This window comes from Bombus bifarius, unplaced genomic scaffold (assembly GCF_011952205.1).
Source record: "Bombus bifarius isolate JDL3187 unplaced genomic scaffold, Bbif_JDL3187 scf7180000008193, whole genome shotgun sequence".
In the NCBI taxonomy this organism is placed as follows: domain Eukaryota; kingdom Metazoa; phylum Arthropoda; class Insecta; order Hymenoptera; family Apidae; genus Bombus; species Bombus bifarius.
Window position 1 is genome coordinate 205,017 of NW_022884501.1, and position 27,081 is coordinate 232,097.

The 27,081-nt window shown below is 32.5% G+C and overlaps 1 protein-coding gene and 1 long non-coding RNA gene across 3 annotated transcripts; one reads left to right on the forward strand and one right to left on the reverse strand.

Moving 5' to 3' along the window:
* Window positions 1–183: 183 nt before the first annotated feature.
* On the reverse strand, window positions 184–27,077 carry LOC117209760 (lysophosphatidylcholine acyltransferase). Of its 2 annotated transcripts, none has more exons than XM_033452117.1 (11): window positions 26,582–27,077; window positions 12,779–12,924; window positions 5,187–5,401; window positions 3,464–3,576; window positions 2,891–3,045; window positions 2,625–2,762; window positions 2,253–2,378; window positions 2,023–2,170; window positions 1,709–1,807; window positions 1,488–1,632; window positions 184–1,393 (listed from the first exon to the last, which is right to left on the reverse strand). In XM_033452117.1, the coding sequence occupies exons 1-11, from the start codon at window positions 26,705–26,707 to the stop codon at window positions 1,308–1,310; spliced, it is 1,497 nt and encodes a 498-aa protein (XP_033308008.1). In that variant the 5' UTR covers window positions 26,708–27,077; the 3' UTR covers window positions 184–1,307. The 2 variants fall into 2 exon arrangements, with proteins under 2 accessions (XP_033308008.1, XP_033308007.1); XM_033452116.1 differs by lacking the exon at window positions 5,187–5,401 and adding an exon at window positions 8,834–9,051 and having other exon boundaries at window positions 26,582–27,070.
* Window positions 3,043–4,740, forward strand: LOC117209762. The gene is made up of 3 exons (XR_004487981.1): window positions 3,043–3,441; window positions 3,823–3,932; window positions 4,089–4,740. It is a non-coding gene; the product is annotated as an uncharacterized LOC117209762 (long non-coding RNA).
* Window positions 27,078–27,081: the final 4 nt, after the last annotated feature.

The window sequence follows — 27,081 nt, forward strand, 5'->3', positions numbered from 1 at the left end:
ATACGTATATATGTATATATATGTGTATATACAATGATCAATAATTTACTTCGTATCTCACGATCAATGTATTATCGTTATTTTACATACATATATGTACATATATACGTCCGTATACATGCATATGTATTTACGTTTATTAAATATTAAATACTGTAGCATATATCATTACCGTGCAAAGAATAAATTTTATAGTATATTTATTCTAAATGCATTGTCCTAAACATATTCGGTTTTCTTAGACATATTAGAAACTCTGGTTATGTTTGTATGAATCGATGACTCGCCAACTGTTGGCCACGTACGTTTTATTACGATATAACGCGCGAAACATTCAATAGCGTCCGAATTAATCGATACCCTGAGCAATCTAGATAATAGTTCTAAATCTAATTTTACTTTGCATGGACAATTTTCCCGCCGTGATTCGTAATTTTTACACGGGTTAGATTTGGGGAACTTGCTTACGTCTAAGAAACCTTCGGTGTAATACTATTTATGTACATGACTTTGAATTTTAACGTGACATTTTAATAAAAGGGAAGAAAGCTTTTCAGTAAGCTCTACGTGAGTAACAACGATAAGTGTATATCTGTGAATGAAAATACATAGTAGTTCTCTTTTATTATGCCTTGTTATTCGAACGAAACAAAAAAACTATATCACAACTATCGTATGCGTATGAACTGCGCAATAAATTAAAAAAAAAGTCAACCGTTGTCTCCCTCTTTTTCATATTTCTATAACTACGTGTTTTTTGCAATATGAATTCTTGTATTGAAAAAATGGTACGATACAAAAGTTTAAATTTTCATAAATTAAATCGCAGTAAAATAAAAAATCATTACAATGTTAAGTCATCATTACGAGTTAAATAATAAATACGTATCATTTTCCTTCCTTGCTTTCTTTTTTACTCTGTATTTTAACGTTCCTTTCGAAAATTGACTTCATTCGTACGAGATAAGTTCTTCTTCTAGGATTTAAGGAAAAGAAAAAGAAAAAAGGAAGAAAATTCGTGCTATACAAACGCCAGACTCGTTTAACGCGACTTTTTAGTGATCGGTATATAATCTTCTCGTTCCGTACGTCGCTTGTTTAATTCTCACGAAGACGACACTTCTTGCTTCGTCAACGATAATAATACTAAATAAAAATGGCTATCTATTCGTTGAGAGGGTAGTAATATCAGCAAGAATTGAACAAATTTATACAGGGCTGGAGCATGCCTGATTGAGAAGCGGCCTGCCACAGACACGGTGTGTTCTGTATCTTCGATGAGCATGGAACGAGTTGATGAAATACTCTCAAATAGTTTTTTTCCTCGTCTCGGGGTTACCAGCGAATATATGACAGTATTCTGCTCTTGCTGATAATGCTGCTAGTACGAATTCTATTCAAACATAATAGAGAACAAAGTAATTACTGTTATAAAGTCAAGATAACTTTCTATCTTAATATAGCAGCTTGGTTTAAGTAAAACATACCAAAATTTACTGTTGTGTCAGCAAAATCGATCTTTGCATTCTGAAAAATTTTATCAGATTCTTCCGTTGGCGTACTTAATGAGAGTTTTAAAGCCTTCCTTAATTCCATTTTATTGATACAAGATAATGACTTGGTACCACATACCTGTTGATTATGACGTAAATAATACGTATATGTAGCAGATAAATAATTTAGAAGATTATTTCTTATTGGTACTTACTTCGAACGCTGTTTCGATTTTGTCTAGCTCCGAGTTTGCGGTTGTTGTAGCTAACACCGTGAATAAATATTCTTCCAAATCTATTTTACCATTTCCATGCTGGAATAGTTATAGGATGAGTAAGTGATGCGTTGTGTATAACAAAAAGTGAAATATTGGTTATATTAGAATTACACAATGAACTATGTACCTATATATGATACACAATGAGAAACGTTTATAAAGAATGTTTGGAGAATTACAAACGGAGCATAGCTATTTTAACAATCGTATACAAAATTTAATTAAGAGAGGATATGACAAGTGATACAGACCCTATCGTGTATCCGAAATAGTTGCTGAGTAACAGGCTCTTTTTCGTCTATTCTGAGGATTTGCGCAAATTCGTGCAAATTAACTTCTTCGTTAAATCTCTCTGTTTTCTTCTGAACTAACTCCTCTTCCGTTTTGGCCGATACCAAACTGTGGAAATATATTGCAAGATTAATTATATGATATATATTTGTATTTTTCTATACACATGTATTTGGTTTCAACGACATACCCGAGTTTGTTACGAAGTTTATGGGCTTCCACTATGATGGATGCTCGTGGTATGTTTAGCTGATGAGCTTTGCTAATAATTCGGCAATCGTCATACGTATAATCTGACACGGGAATCTGTAATGCCCTAAAAAATAAATAAAATTCCATTTTTAACAATGTACTTTAAAAAATACAGATTTCATTTTCATTTCTTTTTCTATTAAGTTTGAATTCATTAGATTATTTATAGATTTTAGATTAATTTTCCTATTAGATTTTATCGTTGAACATGTTAGTAACTTATGAACATTCGACTTAAGTCAAACACGGACAAGTTAAATGACTTTTCAGAATTGAGAAACACTTGTTTGGAGTAACGAAATGTACTCACTCCGCCATAAGACGTCGCACGTTATTTGCATAAAGCTTGGGATCTGTTTTCTCCGCTTCGCTTGGTTTGTAAACAGGGAGGAACTCTATTTCACAACTGCTATTCAGTTGTGTCAATGTAAGCCACAGTAGCTTTAATCTGAAATAAAAATTTTTGTAATTTAACATTTTGATAAACAGAATGTCAGGAGATCTTTCCGTTTAATTTCTAAAATATTCAATTTAGTAATCTTAATTACAAAAAGACATTTAGAATAAGACGCTTACGCCCCAGGACCTTCCCACGTCCATGTTACGGTGTCCAATTTGTTAGGATATCTGATGCAGACTGGCTGAACAGGAACACCAGGGTAAAATGCACCTGATTTGAAAGTAATAAGGCACGATCGATTTGTACAAGTACCTTCCGGGAATATCATCACCTGTAGAAGAAAATTGTTAATTTGATTTAAATATTTTCTAATAAGGGATCGAAGATGAGACTTTATTGCGCGAGATTCAAAAGATTGTACACATTTTCAAGCGAGGTATTTCTTAAGATGTTTCTAATTAACAAATAATAACACTAATACCGATGCTAATTTTAATTTTTGTTGCAGATGAACGATTACCTTGCAATTCGATTTAGAGCGCTATGTAATTTAAAAAAAAATTATACCTAAAAATTATATATAAAATTAATAAAAAAAATATACGTTTAATTTAAAAATTATACGTTACGTTACTGTACTTGAAAAATTTATGCGGATCATAATATCAAGAGTAATTTTTAGAAAATAAGCGACTGCAGCGAGTTCATAAGCTTATTTTTAATAAAGGTACTATTTTTATGAGGGCTACCTGTGGCCAATCCTCTTTTGAAGTAGCTCTTTCGATAATTTCCTTGATAGTATTTTGCCGTGAATTCGGATCTTCTCTCCAAACATAGACCGGTTGTGTATAGTTGATAAGCTCTGTGAGTACATCATAAAAAAGTGCATAATGTAACAAACGGAAACGTAGTACTCCTAAATCAATATTTGTTATGCAATTCATATGCTGTAGAGAAACCTACTTTCTATAAATTTTATTTATGTAGAAAGAAGAGTGAATAAAAACTGCGTATTTTATAATACTTTTTACTTTTTATCATATTTTCTGTGCTATGTTTTGAACCTGAATTTTTTTCTTTTTATTAAAAAAAAAAATTTCATTTCTAGATAATATAGTGGCGAATGGGACAATCCATAAAGAAATTATTATTAAATTTATCTTTTTTGGAAATTTCTTCCAATTGATAAAAGATACACTTGAAGCGTTATTTGTACAAGTAACCATTAAATTACCAGTGATATTTGCATACAATAGGCGTTAAAACTTTCATTAAAGCTATCGATAAAACAGTTGAAAAGTTTTAACGTTTATGTTATCAAATCATTATACTATTATGTCTTTTTATTACTACTACTACTTTTATTACTGCTAGGTATCGGTAAAATATTTCTTATTGAAATGGTTGGGCATCCTTTTGATCAAAGTTCGAAGACTTCATGATTTTCCAATTAAACTAATAGAGGTTTTCAAGTGTGAGTCGTATTCTTTTACAAGATAATGAGACGAAATACAGGAACCGAAAACTCAAAACATAAGTATTCGTATCGATTCTATTTATAAGTAAACGAGACTGTCGATATAGTTGACAGTAATACATAAATCAATTTTCATGATGAAAACAATGGAAAAACTGTAAAATATCAAAACTATGCGGTGTATTGAAAAAAGAAGAAAACTTTGAGAAAAAGGAATAAAGAGCGTTTTAATCGATGTGGGTTCTAATATTAATAGCTTCGGTGTAAAATATAATTTTATACAGTCTTGTAGAAATACTTAATGAGCTAAATTTGCACCACAACAACGTTAGTTAACGTAGTTAAGTTAGAACAATGAATGGGAAATGTGTACACCACGAGGTGAAAGAAAACTTCAAATGAATAGAAATTTCACGTCTACGAACGTTGTCTTCGAATTGCAGGTAAACGTATTATTACTGTAATCTTATATCTCCGTTATATTAACGACAATCTTTTATCATGATACGATACTTCTTCCTTTTTTAAGTTTTTTAAATTAATATGTAATATTTCCTTATTATTTCCTTAATTAATTTTTAACCCATTTTCAATAAACGTAAATTATTTACACATAAAAAATTAAATTTCCCTCTCGTAAAAGAATTAATTTCATCTTTCTTTCAATAACATAATCAAATATTTCTACTTTTCTCAATGAATTAAGTATCACGAAGCATCCAAGTCTCTAACTTTTCTCTTTAACGCTCTAACGTAACCCCTATCATCGTCTATATCAAATCGAATTTACGCAGAAAAACCTCTAATAGTTTGTGCGTTACAAGTTTTATGTTTCATCCTACAAACGGTTAGTTCAACTGTTTTCGTTAAAACCATCGATCTATCGAACAACCGCTTTTACGGAAGTGTTGCGACAACCACGGTTAGTCTACCGTTAACGGAGAGGGTTAATCGTGGAAAGCGAGCGTGAAATCGTTTCAATAATTTGCACATACTTCCGATAAATGGGTTCAATCCTGATTCTCGTCTTACGATGATCGAAGGGAACCCGGTTATGTAGACGATCCCTCCGTCCATGAAGGTCGAATGGGGTGCAACCACTAAAATCGGCGCTTCCGCCCTCGTCGCCTGTCTTCCACGCACAATGATTCTCATTCCTCCTGCTTGGTATGTCAGCCGGCCCATAAAACACAGCCAGGGCACTATTTTGCTGCAGGTTTCAATCGAGCATGGTTAACGAATCCCAATTACATTAACGCGATTTCTTGCGTTCTATTTATTTCGTCTCGAGATTTCAGCCTCGAGAACACATCGTTTGGACGTTAGACGCTCTTAACGAGCTCAACGTTTATTTCTTATTTTTCCAAATTTTAATACAAGCTGAATATTTGTCATTGATCGCTTATCAATCGAACGTTTGAACGGAGTGGATTGTTTAAGAGATTATCGAAGAGCTCACTCGAAAAGTGATAATTTCATATCTTTCTCTTTTTGTTCGTTTTTGTTTTTTTTTTCTTTTTTCATGCAACGTATTTTTATACAAAGGAATTTCGTTGGTGACAAAAAATTTAGAATTTAGGATGAGATTCGTTGATCCTGATTTGACTATTTGTATTTCATTGGCGCTACGGTGATATTGATATTGATAAGGCGAACATTGTTTCTTTTTCCCCGTTTTCACCGATAAAAACGCAAGAGAAAAGAACGATACTATATAAATAAATTTATGAATATTTAAGATAATCCTTTTTGGTGTGAAACCCCGGTTTCAAACGGTTTTATTACAGAAGCATTCTGGAGGTGTTGATAGATCGTATCGTACAAAATTTAATATCGTAACAATTTTTGCAGTTTATTAGCCAAATAACGAAGAGTCGATAGCCAAAAGATCGAAAAAGACAATGCAGCTTTTTAGAATTTCGCGGCCTGGATTTTTACATGTAACGTTGCTCGAAGTTTCTGTGGGCCACGTTACTCTGCTCTTTTCTTCGAGTCGACTTTCTAAGACAAGGTAACTGTGGAAATCTCGAGCAGCATTAGCGACGTTGAAAATCATCGTCTCGTTATATTAATGGGCTCGAAAGCATGCAGAAATTCATTGCGTATATGTATATATGTATATCCAAAATTGTCGCGTGCTCGTTCGCTCGAACTCTCAGTTGCATATTCTACGGAAGTGATTTACAGTTTCATCGGTGCAAATATATAATTAGCGCCAATTAACGTCTTGAATATTGTACCAGCGTAAAGTTACCCACGACAAGAACTAACGATAAACGTAAATTGAAAGTTAGCTGGCGATAATTTTAGCATAAACAAAAGTTTTCTTTTTTGGCTAATATAAACTTTGCGATCATATCGCATTTTTCGATGGTACACGGTTCTTATAGCTCATTGCATCAAAGTAGACAGAGCTGAAAATATATCAAGCACTTTTTATCTCAAATAGGTAGAGCTGTAGTGACCTATTATAGCAGAAAATTCCACGATCAGGTTTATTTGCACAACAGTGAAACTTTACGGCTCCGAGAGCCACGTGACACTGCAACGAGAAAGTTTACGCAGCCGTGAGTTCGTTACTCTACGAGTACCGACAATTTTCATTTGTTATATTATTACGCCTAGGAAAATATACTTCGGAAAACTTTTTCCTTTTTTCCCAAGCAATTAACCCTTTCGGCCTCTATGTTGCGAAAATACGTAACATTGTACTTTGATAAGTTGTTGATTAATGAAACAATAAATGTAGTTATCTTTGAAGTTTGTAGTTAATGCATCGTATATTCCTTATAATTGTTCAGTATTGCCCTAATCATTAACCATCCAGTGCACGTATTGCGTCGTGGCCGATTAGGTCGTGCCATTTTTTTCTCATTTCTTTCCATTCAACTTTCTTGGAATTTACTTTTCACTCGTACATTGGAAGGTTAATAAAAAAAAAATAATTTTTTCGAAGATTCCAAAAGAATTCCCGAAAGGGTTAAAAAGAGAAGAATGAACTTTTATGTTGTTTTATACGCAACGATTAGGTACATCCAGTTTTGAGATTACTCTAACACTAGAATCACTGATTTGTAATTGGTGTCCAAAATAATGTTTCGAACGATAAGTACTAGTTACCGTGTTACTACAAAAATAACAATATAACGTTTATAAGTTATTGAACGAGGATTAAGACTTTCGTCAAAAATATCTGCATGTTCTTAATAATTGTCAAAATGAAGAATCTGAAATTTGTCGTTTTAATTTGCCGATTTGATTAATTCCAGTGTTAAAGTATAGACAGAAAGAAAGGAAAAGTTAAAAAATAGAATAATTAGAGAATAAAGGAATGAATAAATATACGAAGCGGCTGGTAGCGTCAAGCATTAAAAGTGTAACACTTTGAACCTCGCAATGGAAAATAATGTGTTCCAACTGTGTTCTAGAACGTTAAATAGTATCAGTTAATAGCATAGGTATGCCCATTATTCCATAGCTTGTTAGTGACGATGTAGATGTTCCCATTCACCACATATATATGTACATTTCTCTGTTAACCTAATTTAGATAACTCTGCTTTTTTCTGTTTTCACAACTGTGCATGTGTATACAAATATATAGTTTAGCAATTGATATGTCTACTATGATTAACATTACGCATTTCCAAAAATTTGAAGAGCAGTATGATCCTGTATAATTTTCAATACATGTAGGCAAGTAAAATCGTTTTAACGATACGATTGAAAACTGAATCAAACGAAATTTTTACGAATTGCTATTTAAAAATTCGTTTTTTTTTAGAACCTTTATTTTTTTAACTTTGAGCTAAATTCTTTGGTCGTCGGATACAAACTGCAAGGATTCTTGAATACTAATGAAACTTTTCAATTTACGAGCTTCTAGTTCAACATATTTCTTTGCCAAGTATCGATATAAAATAGCGAGTACGAAAGGATATGTTCGTATTCAAGTATTCAACTTATAAGAATAAGGTAGAGGATCTGCAGATTTGCATATGTATTATAAGACGCATAAAAGTCGTGTTCCACCATTTCATGTTTCTTAAAATGAGCCAAGCAAATGACGTACTTTCTTCTTTTATTTAAAATTGTATTTTAAAAATTCTCCAATCTGTTTCGCACAGTATCATTGTTGCGTCTTTCAAGAAAGGAAATAGAAAGCTATGACCTCTTATGCCCAGGCTATTATTAATGAAATTTTACAAGTCACAAGTTATTAACATAACAGCAACAGGCTGGAATATCAAACAAACGAAGTTGCACATCTAAATTTTACAAATTGCCAATCGGTTGATTTAATGCAAAATTATAAATTTCCAAGAAAGACAGAAATCTATAACCTGTAACTTATGTCGATTCACCAATGTCATTATACGCTTGGTAAATTATCGTGTTGAAGGATTCTCGTTATTATTAATCTCTAATACCTATCACAGTTCTTAACATTTAGTTGTCAAGTAAAAAAAAAAAGCAAAAAATGCAACAAATTCGTAAATGAACTGTAAAATTATAAAACAATAGTTCTTTAGCTTATTTCATTGTTTTAGATGCGAAATGTGAATTTTGACAGTGCTAAAGAAATACCACGAGATGGAACAACGACTCTGGTGGCTTGACAGAGCAAAAAGTAGGAGACCTACTTCCGAAAAAAGGAATGCGTCCGATCTCTGCCTTGGCGACGATGCTCGGTCCGCCGAGGTAAACAACCGGAAGTGCATCGAAGAAGCTTGAATGCGGAGCTAGGGCTAACACGGGGGCATCCTTTGTTTCCGCTTTACGACCTTTGACCTTCAGGTGATGAAATCCCCCGCAGATGAACAATGCTCGTATCATCCAGCAGATTATAATTCTCATATCTCTGTTTTTTCCATTTTTTTGTTTGTAGTAAATATATTTAAATAATATTATTTAGTATATATAATTCTACTAGTTGCTACATCGTGCAATCTATATTTCCCAATTTACGATATTCAGAACGATCGTAAAATTCAGTAGAATTTCGTTTACAACATGCATTATTCGACAACGTCCTCTATTTATATCTTTTTTTTTTTCTTTTCTATCAAATGAAATTTAGTAATGTAGAATAGTCGTGGATTAAAGATTTTTGTAGCTCTAGCGAAGAAACTGCATGATATGCATGTATAAATTTATTATTTTCCTTTTGGTAACCGAGATTCTACTGTGCTGATTAAAATAAATTTTTTATGAAATTATTTATAGCCAATAGTTAAACTGATGTAGAAATGAGGTTATGCATATTGTTTCGATTAAAATCGTTATTCGGTTGATTGGAGGAAGATATTCCAGTAAATGGCAAAATGAATTCATTTTGTACACGTAATATATTTTCGCACTTATTGTAACATGCAAAGCATTTTAACTACTCGATATATTGATATTACAAGACATGCATGGCCTTTCTCCAAATTATTTTGAAAATTTTTGCGATAAGAAAATAAGGATATAATAATTTTCTTTAAAAGAAAGACTTACTATGATAAACAAAATACACAGTCGTTAGCATCTACGAAAGATAACAAGTGCATTTGCGAAACAAAAATGTTTATTGTGAAACCAAAATTGGACAAAGTTTTAGAATATTTATTGTATATACGTTTTATGACCAGTTGAGATTTCTCCTACAATATGTAGAGGACAATTGAACTACTTTCCTAAAGATTACATCGAATCTCAAGTCTATACTTTGTTACTAAATTCTTTATCAGGAACTAGGCACCGGCGATGTATGTTAGATCTAAGGTATCGTTTATATTGATTATTACACGAATAAAGAAAATCATCGCGTGTACTTTGGCTTCACCGACTACGAGTCAAGCTTACAGAAAAATGTTTACTCGATCTTTATTTCAAATATCCGATGAAATTATTTTATCAATCTACTTTATAACTGAATTTCTCTTTTTATCATAGACTTCAAATATATTTAAAAGACTCTGAGAATTTAGATTTTAATCGTTCGTAAAAAGCAATTAATAATACAAATTACAAGTTCGGAAGGAAATAGATCTTTTTTTCGTTTGAACATATTTTTAGTACGAGCTATTCACATTCCTTTAAATGTCTATTATTTAATTAGAAAAGTAATGTCCGGATGATTAATTATCTCTGGAGGATTGATATTTACAAATATGTATTTCAGAGGATTAATAACCTACATGGTATGCTACACCTAAAAACGTATAAAACATAAAATCAATATTCTACTTCTACATCGTGCATGGAGGTTTGCATTTCCAGTTAATAATAAATGCCAGGTATGTATCTAATATTTGGCGTGCAAAGTAGAATAGCAGCTAGGATAATCATTGTTTTATGCAAAATGCGATTACATTTGCGTGTGAACAAATATTTGTCGATAATATTTTTCCTTTTCATGTATTCTTACGGAGGATTTTATTATTCTAAACAATGTCCACGTGTGAAAGTGTTAATGAAAGTTGCAATTCAGTTTGACACACTTTCTGCTATGGAAATCCAAACAATTATGCACACCCAAATAAATGCACCTAAATGATTACCATAGTAAAATGAAACAAATTTTCATGTTATAGCCTCGTCATTAATTAGAAATGATAGAATTATAACATAAAAAACTAAAATATTATCAATATAAACGTAAGTATCGCTTCCTTTTCATTGAACTAAATTCCAAATGTCATTACCATGTAACGAAAATTTAATTATTTAAAATTTTAATAAAAAATAACGAAACCTATAATTACAATAAATAATCGTGGGTATAATTTTCCATTGAATCGTATTCTACATTCTTTAAATTTTATCAAAAAAAAATAATAACTAATGCTCTCATTTTTACTATAAAAATGATAGTATAATCAATAATACAAATTTCTAATCGCAATATAATAATATAGCAGTACCGTTTATCTGAATGAAACTTCTCGAATTATTTTCAAAAATCTATTGTACATTCCCACGCGAAACTCGTTCGAAGTATCGTTCGAATTGTGAGCAAAGCGAAGTGCAACGTTACTTGCTACGATTAAATGTCGCAACAATCGAACAATCGAAATGATGACACACGATCGACGAAAACATCTCAGGCAAGCGTATTGTGAATTACTTCGATTCGAAGCTCATACCGAAACGGACGTGAACTACTTATCCGACGCATACTTTCTCCCGTTACTTATTCTTTTTATCGTATCCTCGCTCGTTTCTTCGCCGCGGTCATTCACGCTCTCTCCCCACTGGACATCTTCAATCATTTCAAGTGTATGACCATGAAATAAAATTCTTCAAGGGATTTCCGCAATTTATCCTCATCATTTCGTCTGGACGATAATACGCCTTCGCTAGGAACCATATGCTTATCTCTCTCTTTAATCATGAAAATTTTAACAGACATTCATTGCCTCAGTATTTCTTTCTATTTGGTCCAGGAAAATATAAATTATAATATTAGGATAAAAACTACATGAAAAACTGTTAGATAAAGAATAAAAGAAAAGAATTGAAAATGAAATTTTCTGTTGAAAATGATCTTAGTTTGAGATTTAGAAACTTTGTGTAATTTCTAGAGGAACTTGCGGATTTATTAAACGTTTGATATGACCCACGTCATCTCGATTGCACATTGCTCATCTTTATAGTGATCTAAATTAACTTACGTATTATTTTTTCTTATAAACTGCATCCGTTTGTCATAAATTCTAATTTTGTCTTTGTGACTCCGTATCGTTACGTCTCATCAAATTAAAATTTATCTAAAAATAACGTCTGACCGGATAATTCTTAAAGCTCGTGCTACATATAAATAAATAGTGAATATGCGTATTTTTTGTCTGACGGCATGATACTAACGTTTCGACCTAAATATAATTTGCTGTGCGAGTATGAAGTAAATGAAAGCTAAGACTGACTAAGAATGAAGAACGCATGGAGAAATATAGTAAGTTCATTTTTATTAATTGCATAATTTTAGTATCTTTCGGTAGTTGGAAGGTAGTATTTTCATGCAATATATTTGAAGAAAGAAACTCTGGCTCAAAAGTGTAAGCCTCCTAAAAACCCACGATAAATCCATAAAATTGTATGAAGAAAGGTGGAAGCTATATAACAGTAATTATTATTACGATTAGCATAATTAACATTGTGATAGTCAATATCTTTAAAGTGTTCAAGGAAAAAAGAAACGATCTTGATAACACGAACTCGATTAACATAGTAAATTAAAAAAAAAAAATAAAAATTACTCAATTTTCTTCAGTGATTTTCAAATGCAATGTTATCATAGACATATAATCGGTACAAGCTCTGAAGACTAAAAGCGCGAATATATTTAACATCATCAAATAAATTAACATATACAAGCACACAATGTAATGGAAGCAAGCGGAAACTCATCATTTTACATGCATAAGAATAGAATAAACGAATATGGTCATTAAATGAAAATGAAGCAAAAGTTAAATAAAATGCTCGATGCTCGCGGATAGTTGTGACTACAAACTGAACATCAGAGAATGAGATGATGCGTAGATGATATATATGCATATATGCAAGGAAGAAAAACGTAACGGTAAGTTGATGTATCTTACCGTCTCCACCCTGTCAGAGGTGCGCGACGTAGATCTTCTTCGGACAATCCAAGAAGACCTAAACAAGCCAGGAGCCAGGCCATGATCACCAGAGCCGTAATTGCAGCCAGTCTGAATGGTAGTAGTGCTACCGTCAGGAATGCCGTCTGAAACATGAAGCATTTCCGCTTCAACAACCACTTTCAACGTATTACAGCGGTCGAGAGACGAAAAAACCGTCAAGTTCTACAACCCTCGGAGAAGGATTGTACGTCAAAGCGTCGATTTTATGCTCACTACCTGTTTATCGTTGTACCGTTCGACTCTTTGTAGTCTAGCACCTGTTTATACGTTGTTGGTTAATTTTACGACAGGTGTATCGTTGATAAATTAACAATAAATTGTTCACAACTTGATAAAATTAAAGTTTTAGTTGTTTGCGATTGGTTGAGATTTAAATATCATTCGTTTTGATATTCGCGTTATATTACCCTGTGTTCTCTTAAATCGAATAAAACATATGAAACTTTAAGACTGTAAGACAGAATAACTGTAAAGATAAACTCTTTTCAGTTTGATAAAATGTAGAGTTCGGTTAGGATTTGGATAATTTTTTGTTTTGATATTCATGTAGCTTTATTTTATGTTTTTCTAAATAGATTGTACAGCCTGTCACTCTATTTTTATAATACATTAATGATTATATAATTTTCAAATAAGTTTCAGATATTCGTATTTCAGTTGAGTTTTGGATATGATTTGTCTGAAAATTTGAATTGCATTATTTTGCGATTTTCTAGATAAACTACATAAAATATGATTTTAATGCATTAAAATACATGCATGACTGCGATCCAATATATATAAGCAAAAATTTATTAAAACTACCTTTCAAAGGCTCAACAACATAGTAAGTTATAATAATTACGTGTTGAAGCTGATAACGTAAATCTTACTGAAAAAATTTCATACGAATTAGGAAGAAAATGTCCATTGAAAATCTGAATCTGTATTATAAGATCGTTCGTAGCATATATAGAATTGAATTACATCAAATACAATAATAATACGAATGTACAAAATTAATGAAAATGGCTATCGAAAGACACGACAGATATGGACTAGAAAACAATAATTTTATTGTAATAAATTAACGAGATTTCCAAGGAAAATAATAATTCTCAAATATTTTAACAATTTCCTAATGGTACGTTCCAGTTTACTTAAATTTTTCTAAATATCCTAATAATTACGAACTGGTGTGTAATGTACTACTCCAGTTTATGTGTATTTCAAAACGTCAAAACTGGTCGATAGTTTTAATTTGCGACAAACTCACGTAGCATAAAATATTCCAAAATTTTTCGAGCAAAATTCGACGTCGAAGCGAGCGAACCCAGGTCAGAAAGCGGCAGGTCATTTGCCAAATCGTTTCTCGAGGAAGAAAATGTTAGAGCAGGTCAAAAAGGAAAGGTTCGGGGTTCTTTATTTGGCGATTACCTGAAGGTAATGCTTTAGGCCATTTTCAGTTGTAGTTGACGGTGACTTAAATTGGAGGATGGACAAGTATTTCGCTGATAAGGCTAACAAAACCTAGATCAGCACATTTTGTACATTCATCAGCGGACAATGAGTAACGCCACAAATATTCGATAGAGCTCGTTTTGCGTGACAATCGATAAACTTTGATCGCCTACCTTCGATGACAAGGAGCGATGAAAAGGACGACGACCTTTTGTGCTGATTACTTATATAACATTTTTTTAACCTCCTTTCCATCTATTTGCAGACTTTTACTTCACACCAATTATCATCACGTCAGATTATCATTGGATCTCGTTTATTTCGTTGTAGTATTTTCAGAACTTCCTGCATTCCAAATTTCTTTCCAAGAGAAGATGCTTCTTGTCGTAAATAGATAATTTTACTTTTTGTAAACATACATTATTGACAAATAAATGTACGATAAACATCTTTTCTTTTTTTAAGTTAATCGAGCTCACGCTTTTTGCAAGGTTGTTCGACGATTTAATAATCTAAGAATTTCGATAACTTTTTCGTACGACGCCCTGTATCTACAATTTCGTTTTAACATTTTTACACGTGAAATTTGCTCCAAAGAAGGTTCATGTGTAAAATGGATGGCCAATTAATCGATATCTAACGAACAAATAAATTTTGAATTAACCGAGTGAACTTTTCTTTCTCGACGAGAAGAACTACTTCTTTCTTCAGTGGGCCAAGGCTACGGTACTGTAGATGATTTAGGATGCTGTTTGGTTCGGCCGATAAAGAGAGGAACGTAAAGGCGTAGAAAGACGGAAGGGAGAGCGAAGAGTAAAAAAGGAGAAAGAGTACCGTTCAGTCGTTCCGTTAGGCTCCATCTCACCTGTTAACTTCATTTCGTCCATGTATTACAGAGAGACGCACATGTATTTACATAACACGCACACAAGAAACTTTCAAGATCGAGGTTACGACCGAGTAATCCTTTCGACACTTTGAGCTTCCTAACAAATGAAATTCCTTTTCACGTTCTATTTCAAAACAAGAAAAAAGATTATGCATAGATTATTTTTTTACAATTCTTTTAGCAGATATTCCTCTTTGTAAGTTGACTTTTAACGAATACAAAAGGCCTGAGTAATTTAAATTGTATTTCAAGTTTCACTTTTTCTTTATGACGTCGGCGGTAATTAAGTGCAGACTTTAATTGGCCAAATTGTTACTATGCGACTGGTAATACTAGACGCGATAAATGTTTGAATACAATGTAGTCGATTAAATGGACAGTGTCTTTATCTTGTCCATATTTTTTGCAATTCGATATCTTGAAGAAGAGAGAGGAAGGGGGAGGAGAAAATTACAATTTTTAATTAAACTTTTATTTCTATCGTATAAAAAAAGTACTCGATATAAAGTTGGAGTTATTAATAAAAGTGGGATAATAAAGTTATTGATTGCATGTTTAAATTAGTGTTTTAGCAATTTGTTGTTCTAAAGCATGTTCCCATGACCATTTTTGACCTTAAAAAATTGTTTCATGTACATTTTTAGCAAGATAGGTATGCAATAGCCTCTATGAAAATATATTCTAAGTAGGACGCACACTGAATTTAGAAACCTTTGGATTTTGAAGTATGAAATCATGAGATTACTATATGTAGGCATACAATAGTGAATCGGTGTTCAATGCCCCCGGCTTCTTGTTTAATTTCTCATCTATTCATACATAATGTATGTGTCATTCATCTGTGACTTTGAACACCAAGGCTATATACAAATAACTTCTTTAACACTCTATCTTCCTCAGAAATCTGCACATTTAATCTCTTGTCTTCCCACTAGAAATATTTCTGCTCTATATACGTCAGATTATGGAAAAATCGTGGATTCGTCTTATTATTACAAAGAACTACCTTGATCATAACTACCTCGAGAAACTGATATTGTTTATACTCTCTACGATCTCGTATTTAGTGAAATAAATTTAATGAAATTATGAATTAAAAAAAAAAACATTTTACAGTATTCTTTTTTGTATGACGAAATAATAATGTGTAATAGTAATGTATAACTTTAAGTAACACGAATTTTAATATACTTCGACATGATCATTTATCGTAAACTATCAATGTAAGAACATGTACGTTTCTTAACTTCTTACAAACTTAATGTCTGAGAAATAAATTACGCGTGTATATTAAAATTATCTATGAAAATTTCGAAATCTAAATCGTGCATTTCGTCGAATAACTATTCTATGAAATCAGCATTTTCAAAATGATTGTATTTAGGTCACTTGCAAGTAGCCTATAACTGCACCTTTTATATTCTGCTCTTCTTTGTTCGCGTTGCATATTACTCTCGAATATTATACAGACTAGTAGATCAATCGAAAAACTGAAAATGTGACGGTGAAAATTGATCTGACAGTTTCGTCGGTTATGTTCGATTTCTCGTTCCCCTTCTCGCTTAAAAACTTTTCAAAGAGAAAGATCGGTGAATGTTTACGAGGCAAAGATCATTAGTCTATTCGCTTTCAGCCGACTCGAAACTATCGTTTTTGCATTTTGCTTTTTGTCTTCTGTTCACGAAAACAATTTCCGTAAAGTTACGTTTATGAGAGAAAGTAAATAATAAACTTTTAGTGATATTGCAGACTGTGCAATTATAAATACAAACCATGCATTAAATCTTGTCGTTTTATCATTAGAAAATATTTATTTGCTTGTGACTACCTTACAACCAATTATTAGACATGTTACTAAGTTCCATAGAAGACGCTGATAGTGAAATTCGCCACTTATGTGCACCTTTGATCGTATAGTTTCTTCTCTTAAAATTTTCACGAGATACGTATCTCTAAATGATGGAAAATCTTAACCTAGATCTTGAGAGAAAATAAGGAAATAAGAATACTGATTTTTATCTCTTTAATTAGGTACTACTATTATAGGTGTTGAAAGACATTGAAATGTTCGATAGATCAACAATGCGATGACAAAGGAATTTTATAAATATATCTAAATGGATGAAAAATATTTAGAGTAATTTTTTAAATAAATCTATCGTTTGCATACTTGCTCGTCTTTGAGATAAACTGTTTTTGTTTTTGTAGTTGCTCGAAGGTTGCAAAGAATCGAGACCTCGTCCTATTTCTAAAATAAAGTTTAGTCTAGTATTGTCATGTTGATCATGGATGACTTAAATTGAAGACCGCATTAATGTTTTCAAAAGTTTGAAAGTTTTGCTTTTTCGCGATTTTTGGTTGGTTTTTAAATGTTTATATGCTTTAAAAATGGTTACTTAATTATTAGATCGGTATTTTTTCGACTTACGATAATGTTTCCGACGACGCATGGTGAAAAATTTTGACCATTTTCGATTATTAAAATAATTATACTTTTCTAAGCCGAGGCTGTCATGCCATCGTTTTCTTATACCAGGTCATACCTGGTAGTGTACGAATCCAAAGATCCAAATGTTATTCGGTAATTAATCATAAATTTTTTTATAATTTTTCATTTTTTCGAAATTCTTGTTTGAATTTTGCGTTGCTTAAAAAGATTAAGGTAAAATGTAGTAATAAAAACTATTGGATGATATTCTGGATACTTGGGAGAATATTCAAAAATCTTTTTGGATTTTTCAAACGACAAAAACCTAAAAAAGAATTGCGTGGGCTTAAACGACTTAGTATGCAGACGATGTTTGTAAAAATAAGACGTGGGGTTAACAAATAATGTTCATACATATATTTTATTTTACTAGAATTTCATTTACTATAATTTTATTACAGTAAAAATTTGCTAAAACCTTTCCATTTTGACCTGCATTTTTCATAAATATAACGAGAACAAATTCTTAGGGTACATTTCTTATAATGTTCTTATAATTTTCAAACAAAAATACTTTGCCTGAAAACGAACATTGGATGAGGCTGCGAGAACCATGATTTTATAAGTGTATTCATGGTCAAATATTAAGTACAGTCAAAGACGTAATTGATCGAATGAGGTCTTTGCTAAATTAACAATTAGTATTCGAAAAGAATGAGCGGCATCTACGTAAGACTTCGTTCAGAAACTTTCAATGAACTTCTCAATGTCGAGCAAGGTATTTGTACGAAATCTAGAAGGTTGTTCATTGAACATCGTCAATGATACGTGTTGTATATGCTGTAATGAGACGGAAAACACGTGAACGAAGCACGAAGCACGAATTTAATCTACCGTGTATAACATTACGTTGTGAATTAATGAACTCATAGCTATTTGGGTTGACGGTCAGAAATTGTGTCAAGGCTCTTCAGGACGACGAAGACGAGGAAAACAAGTGATTTAAATGTGAGAATTTTCAAACGTGTATCGACAAGGAGCTTTTCATGCCGTATGTGCCGAATCTGTATGTACATACGTGAAACATATCATAAAATATGAGAACTTTATGAGAGCGACTAATATTTTTGCGCAACCGATAAGATATTTCCAAAACATTTGATAGAAATATGTATATATGCTATAGACAATTTTTACCAACTCTATAATGATTTCCCTCGTACCTTTTAGTTATGTTATTTTTACAATCGGCGTTATTGAATCAGAAGAAACTATGTACATAGTTCTACGTATATATACGGTGTACATATAGATATGCGTATATTTAAATGTCACGTGCCGTGTGATCAAAAATATGATGAATTTTTAAATAAACCTCACGAGAGTCATTTAACTGCGATTAAAATAATATTAGGATTACCTAACGCTTTTTTATTAAACTTCCTGTATTCTATTAGCAATGACGATATTTCTCGGCATGACGTATTAAACTCTTAGATAATTAAATACTATGACTACATTTGCACAGAAATATTTCAATACTCATTTATAGGTGTTAATACTACATTTTTGTGTTTTTTCTTTTCTAAATAACCGGAAATGTAAAGATTACATGCATAATTCGCTGGTTCGATTATTACCGTCAAGCATAATTTTTCCCCGGTATAATTTTTATAAAAAAAGGGGAGAAAATTCTAGGACTGTTTTTCTGTCTCTTTTTTTTGCTCTTTGTAAAGAATACGTTCCACGGAGTAAGTTCTCTACGTACTTGTGACCCACATTTCGCGCAGGCGAAAGACTTGCTCTTCTACCAGCAAAAATTGACGAGAATTGTTTTTCCAGCCGTTTTACATCGCTCATTTTCTTCACGTCAGTATTTGGCGCGTTTTTGTGCAACCGATCAAAATTTGCCAAACACGATATTTATCGATGATAAGATAGAATATCCTTTCATTTTACTGAAGTCTTTTCATATCTTTTACCTTAAGAAAGATTAAACGACGTGAAAGTAAAACGTGAAACGCAACGATGAAATTGCGTTGAAAAGTCACCGGTAATATTTTTATTCGTCTTTTTCTGTATAAATTATCTTCGTACTTCTTATTTAGTATTTATTTTTAACAATTTTTAGCCTCGTTTAATGTGAAATCTAGTTTATTCTGTACTTAACTAGGTGAACAAATTCACAAAGTATACATTGTAATGATTCTGTTGTAGACTATTAATACACATATATTTTTACTTGTAAATTTTTAATAATCTAAAAATTTACAAATAAAAGTTAAAAATTAAAATCAACATATATTTTATATAATTTAAATTGTTATCGAAGGTGAATTAATTTATTAGATACTTGTTTTAATTACATGAAATTTGATAATTTGTTGCATCTCGATATATACTTATTGTGCCAATTTATATGGAAAAAAGTTACAACCGGTAAATACCGGAAGCATATCGTGAATCCGATAGAGTATACCATCGTCAGATTTTCTTGTCGTAGTTAAAGAGATTTTCTTGCCGACTGAAAGGATATTTAGAGGCTTCGGAATTCAATATCAATTACATATGCGTTACCTGAATATTTTCTGTTTACTATAATAGGATACCATTTTACAGGCTCTAAATATTAGGTGAAGTAAAAAGTTCTGAGCGCTTTTTCGCTTTATTTCGACGATGAAATTAACATAGTCAAGATTATTCGATTTAGATTAAATATGCGCCGTTTTGTTCGATTACTTTTGTCCATTTTGAAGGCAATTTCATAATTCCGCGGTTGAAGAAGTCCTCGTCCCTATTGGTAAAAAACTTGACCAGCTCATTTTCACAAGCCTCTCTTGAGGCCAGTTTTGTACCATCAAGAAAATTTTGCAAAAACTTAAAAAGGTGATAATCGCTTGGTGCCAGGTCTGGACTGTACGGCGGATGCGATAGAACCTCCCAGCCAAGCTCTCGGAGCTTCTGACGCGTCGTTAAAGATGTGTGCGGCCTGGCGTTGTCTTGATGGAACACAACACCTTTCCTATTGGCCAATTCTGGCCGCTTCTGGTCGATCGCCTGCTTCAGTCTGGTCAGTTGTTGACAATAGAGGTCCGAATTAAGTGTTTGCCCCGATGGGAGCAGCTCATAATGGATGATTCCCTTCCAATCCCACCAAACACACAATAAAACCTTCTTGGCCGTTAATCCACGCTTGGCGATCGTTTGGGCCGGCCCACCGCGATTGGACCACGATCTTTTTCGGCTGTTGTTCTCGTATGTGACCCATTTTTCATCGCCAGTCACCATCCGCTTCAAAAATGGGTCGATTTCGTTACGTCTCAACAAAGAATCGCAGGCATCAATTCGGTCCAAAAGGTTCTTTTGCGTCAATTCATGTGGCACCCATACGTCGAGCTTCTTCTTGAGACCAGCCTTATGCAAATGGTTCCAAACGGTTTTCTGGCTAATCTTCAGTTCCTGGGCAATGGAATAAGTGCTCACATGCCGGTCCGACTCGACGATTTCCATGATTTTATCCACATTTTCGACGATTGGCCTACCAGAGCGTGCCTCATCTTCGACGTCCATATTACCAGAACGGAATCGTTGGAACCACCGCTTTGCTGTTGCATTCGATACTGTACTGGGTCCATAAACAGCACAAATTTTTTTGGCCGCCTGCTCCGCCTTTTCACCTTGGTCGTAGTGGTACTGAAGAATGTATCGAATTTTCTCTTTTTTTATCTCCATTTTCGAACGCTGTAACACACAACTGGCTTCACCGAACACAAAACTGACAAAGAACCTTTTTGATGCGTAATATCACCTTGAAATCGGTGTATACTATGACTCGATGCGATGTGCACATCGTGAGATATGGCTCACTAAAGACATCTAGCGAAAAACGCTCAGAACTTTTTACTTAACCTAATAGCTGTGTCTTCTTTATATTTATAACATATACACGATGTGGTAAAATGTTAGTAAATATTAAAAATATCTTTCCTATTTTGCAACTAAAAATAATACAGCAACTTGTAACTGATCGTAATTAAGAGATTATTATATCGTATCATATATTATTTAAATATTATTATTAAAAAGTAAATTTTATCGTCTATTTTAACTGAATTTCAACCTTCACATTTCTCATTTCTTACATTACATGATTAATCGAAATCAGCCTTTGTTATCACCTCATATAAATTGTTAATTTTATTATAAAATCTTTGCACGCGTTGTAATATCAAATTATTTTAAAGAAAATAACATCTTTAATTTATCTTTGACATTTAGAAATACAAATAAATGTGAAACAAATACATCTTATCTATACGATGCAAAGAACAATTTTTGAGAAATACACTTTTTTCTTGTTATGAATACAAATGCCTTTTTCTTGTAATTTGAAATGACCAACGTTGTGTCAACTATAGAATCTCTTTGCAATATTCTATGGCAATATCTTTTCATACTATCGAGTTCCTGTTGCATAATATCTCTGCAATAAACGCACAAAGGCCAACGAAAAGCCTCTTGTACGGGAACACAACTTATTGAAATTCGCACTATTAAAGAAAAATAACTTTTATTATAATTCCTTTGTAATACTACGTTATTTCTATCTACGCTGGTTCCGGTATGTCCAGTTCAAACGGAGAAAGTTCGATTCGTGTGCACAGCCGTCATTTGTGCGAGAATTAAAATGGTGTCAAGAACGATGATATTACGTTAAAAATATTACATCCTAATTTATCACTTAAAGAAAGGAACAACTTTTAGAGAAGAAGTGTTGCAATAGGAATGGCAAGTGGAAGCTTTATTGTTTGCAAAATTCTATAATATGTTTTATGTTTGTGAATATAAATTAACAAAAATAAGAAATCAAACAACTTACACCTACAATATTATATACGTAAAATAACAATGTATCTGGTATATACTATTTATCGCCTATGATATATGTACTTATTATCGGATCTTCTTTTCTATATCTAGCTACCAGAGAATTTTTCTTTTTAACCATATGTTCATCGTCGCACCTCTTTTCTTATTAGATTATGACAAAGCAACGAAATGCTTCTGTCACGATATATGTGGTTATTCATCGAACCATCTGCGCGATGCAATTTCGCTTAATGTACGCATCAAATTTAACGGTACCTACCCTAGTGGATAAGATCGAATGATGCCGTTAAAATTGTTACAATATGTATCTGCATCATGCGTTTCTTATACTCCTAAGTATATAAGATAATATACAGATAATTCGCGTAGCAATGTGACTAATTTGATAAATCTTTCTTTGGTAATGGTTTACCTATAAATTATAGAAAATTGTATTTCACACTGAATTTAAGAAAACTCATAATTTGGCACAGTAATTTATAAAATGTGGAAATGTATACATTTTATACTATAGCGGAAAGATATAAAGGAATATATCGTTAATTATAATTTTGGTTGACCTACATGTACTTCAATTTCCTTTTTACGATGTTCCCTCATTTTTATACTAATGTTACCTATCGTAGATTTAAATGGCATATATTAATGATATTTTTGTATTAGTGCTTGTTATTAATATAGTTTTTTTGTTGTCCTAGCAAAGGGATAACGTTAAAAGACATCAATATTATTAAGAATTATTAATGAAAATTATTTTATAGATAAATATCATATAGATTTTATGATCAATGTTAAGCCAAAAGATAAGGGTTATAATGATAAATAAAAAAAAAATGCTTTATCCTTTATGACATGATAAGAGACATTTTTTAAATAATTTATGTGATGTCAACTCTGTTGTTTGTCATGAAATGTGAAAATACATAATGTTTGATCTTGAAAAGATATATGGAAACATAGTATTAATTATTATTTTAATTGGCATGAACAGATTAACGTGTGCCTATAATATAGCGTCATATTTAATGTTAACACAATTTTAACTTATGTGCCTAATATTAACGTTATGGCTATAGACAAAGTATAGCTCTACTAATAATATCTTTAAGAAATGAATGTTCGTCATTTCATCATATGATAGGATTCTATTTATAAATAAACTTACTTGTCTAATCAGTGCACTTTGTCTATGCTATAGTCGTCGAGTAAGAAGATCATCTGTCAATTAGAATCCAAATTCAACCTATCTGTAACTTATCCGTATCTTCATCTGTTTCTCCGTTTTTTTACAAAGTATTTTTCACTACTACGATAGACCAACGATAGAGCAACTGTTTAAAACGATTAATTTTATTATCATCCGGTCATCTATTTCACATAAAAGGAAAAGACAGTAAAAGGGAAAAATTTCAAATGCAGACTTTGTACGTGGTACAAAACGGTTTTTAAACACGTAGTGAAATCCGGATGCTCGACAGGTTTAAAAAGCGAATAAGAAACGAAACTAAAAGAGTCGTGGAATAAAGAGAACGCGATCTTTTAACTTGTTTCATCTCTGACGATTGCGTGATATATACGGTCTACAATGTAGAGGCAGTGATGCCCGCATCAAATGCGATGCAGCACGCTTTCTGAGCCTCTTCTATTCAAAAAAGTGCATCTCATGGTGCGTTTAAGTTATGCGCCTGCACGAGTCGCTGTAAGATAGTGAACATGCGTGCTAATTACCACGTCAGACGAATTTTTGAGAATTTGTGGCCGGAAGCCATAAAATCTTTCGATTAAATAGCTGGTTTTTATACATTTACATATTTTTATACATAGAAATTCAAGAGTACAGATAGTATGGAAAAATATATTTATATAATATCCATAGTATTCGTAACAATTATATTTATGACCACAATTAAAGAAACCAAAGTTAAACAGTATCTGTATTATTGGCTGAATATTAATTATAATAGGTATTCCACTTTAGATATTTTATAGATACATTTTTGGATATTATGCGCGTCATATTCATTTTTGTACTCTTAAATTTCCCATGAAATCATAAAAATCCGCGGTTTACTTATAATATTTATGATGAAATTGTTTTCTATTTATGTTCGATATTTTTAATTATGTTCCTATAAACATAATTAATTCGTAGAAGAATATCTACGATTTACTTTTGGTATTCAAAAAAGATTTTTACTCTTAAAACAGAATGTAACACCTGGAAGGAATTGTAAGCATTTCATTGATAACGGATTGCTTAGGATTAAATTGCTCTTCGGTTTTTTTAAATAGGTTTTGATTAATTTAATTGAATTTAGTTATGATCTTCAATCATTATACGTATAACTCAATGGAAAAAATGGTACGTCAGTAATAAAATCTTCAAGCTATATTTTCATAGAAAAAGTTTTGTATATTTAAAAATATTTAAACGTTGATGAAATGAGTGTTACTATCGTCATGAGAAATATTTTTGTATCGCTTCTTTCCTACGTAACTACAAATTTTATCTCATTTAATACACTTACATAGTTGAAAAGATGTATTTGTATTACTTTTCCAATCAGCCTTTCTATTACCAAAAATTGTATTAAGAAGGTAGATCAAGTTACGAAACGGTAGCGGAAGAAATAAGAAGAGCAATAATCATTACATTAAATTCTATTTTAATTCATTGTTCGATTTTTCTCAATAAAAATCTTCCGAAAAATTAATTTCCTTTCGGCAAAGTGAAATCAATGGTTTTTGTTATTACTGATTATGATATTAAAATGCAACAGTTGAAAAAGATGGTATTTTGTAATATTTATCAATGTGTGTCAATGAAGAAACATTTCATTGTTACAGTAAATGTATATCGAGCGATCGTATAAACGATCGATGAAATCATTGATTTGTCATTAACGTTTGACGAATCGTACAATACGTCCATATAAAATTCACAGGTATTTTTCACAATTTTTTGATATAGATTTTACGAGGAATTCACGTTTTAATCTACTTTTGCTTAGCTAAAATATTTGTGGTGAGGGAAGTTCAATAGCTCGTAAGCTGATTTACATGAATCGTAGTGTATTTGAGGCTGAAAAATTCGATCACATCCATAGCGAAGTTGTATCACTTCAAATGACAAGAACAGCTAGAAAATGTCGATAACTCGATAATGTCAAGGTGTCAAAACCGTGTGCACGTAAACGCGAAAAACTTTAAACAGTTTTTGCAGTTAGTCTTCGTTATCATAAAAGGAAACAATATCTTTGAATCTTATCTTTTATGACATTTACTTTTTCTAAAGCAAATCATGTATGTTATTATTTATATTCAGTCAATTAAAATTCTGATTTCTTCATTTAATGTCAATAATTCATCTACATTAAATTAATCAAAATCATCTATACATTTTATCTATATATATTTCCGAGTTCAAAACAAGATCTTTAAAAGATCGACTTTAATTCAGATAAGGTTTATAACACAACAGATAATACTATATATGTATAAAAGGAGTTCATGAGAACTTACGATTAATACGAAATACGAGCATTTCTGCCGAAAATGTTCAAAAATCGGATGTTCAATACCTACATTCGATGATGGCTCATTAACGATGTTAAAATATCATGAGAATACATTTTCGTTAACACAACGAGTAACGTTACGCGGTCCATGCGTAACCAGGTGATTCAATCGTCAAATTTCGCCCCTAATCGGAAACCGATCATTACGTCGCAACAACGATTCGAACTTTACGTAACTGTTCGCGACACGATGGCTCCCGAATAAGAAAAACACTTGAGATCGAACATTTGATGATGTATCCGTGACGTAGAGTTACGTCGCTTCAGAAAAAATTCGTTCTATTTTTACGAACCAGATGGTAGCCGTCTACCAAGTTCATCTATACACAGACCGGCATGTGTAACGTAGAAAGTATAGAGTGGTAGCCGAAAAGTGGCGGACGTAAACGTTGTTGGAACGATCGTAAAATTCCCCGCCCCGCCCTTGACAACCCCCTGAAATATTCGGGTCCAATGCGTGAACATCGATTCCATGGAGCATTTTCGCGTGCAGGAAGATTCAAAGAACTACTGACCTTGAGCTTGTCGTAGGTTGTGTCGAGCTCGAGACGGTGCACAAAGGGGTTCAGGATGTCAGCGCTGAGGGACGCAGTATCCACGTCCTCGTGCTTGCTCCGCATTTTTCCATTCGCCTCATCCATATTCTTTTTTCCGAGTGGTCACGAACAGAAAAAGAGAGAGAGAGAGGCAGAGGATAGGAAGGAGACAGAGGATCGAAGAAAGATATATACGGAGGGATAGCAAGACAATAAACGCGGCTTAGTAGCCTGACGTGTCACACACTGCAAGCCGCGAAACGTCGATATGTATCGGTAGGTGCGAAACTTTCCGGCGATATGATTGAGCTTCTTTACACTGTTTGTAATGAGGTACGAGCCGAGACAGACAGGTAAAAAAAAAATGACGAAGAAAAAAGAAGGGAGCTCTTAATCAGCCGTGGCGAGACATGATCGTACGCGAAGGGGTTGTCGGTCGACGATCTACTGTGCTCGCGGTCGACTCGACGGAACGAACC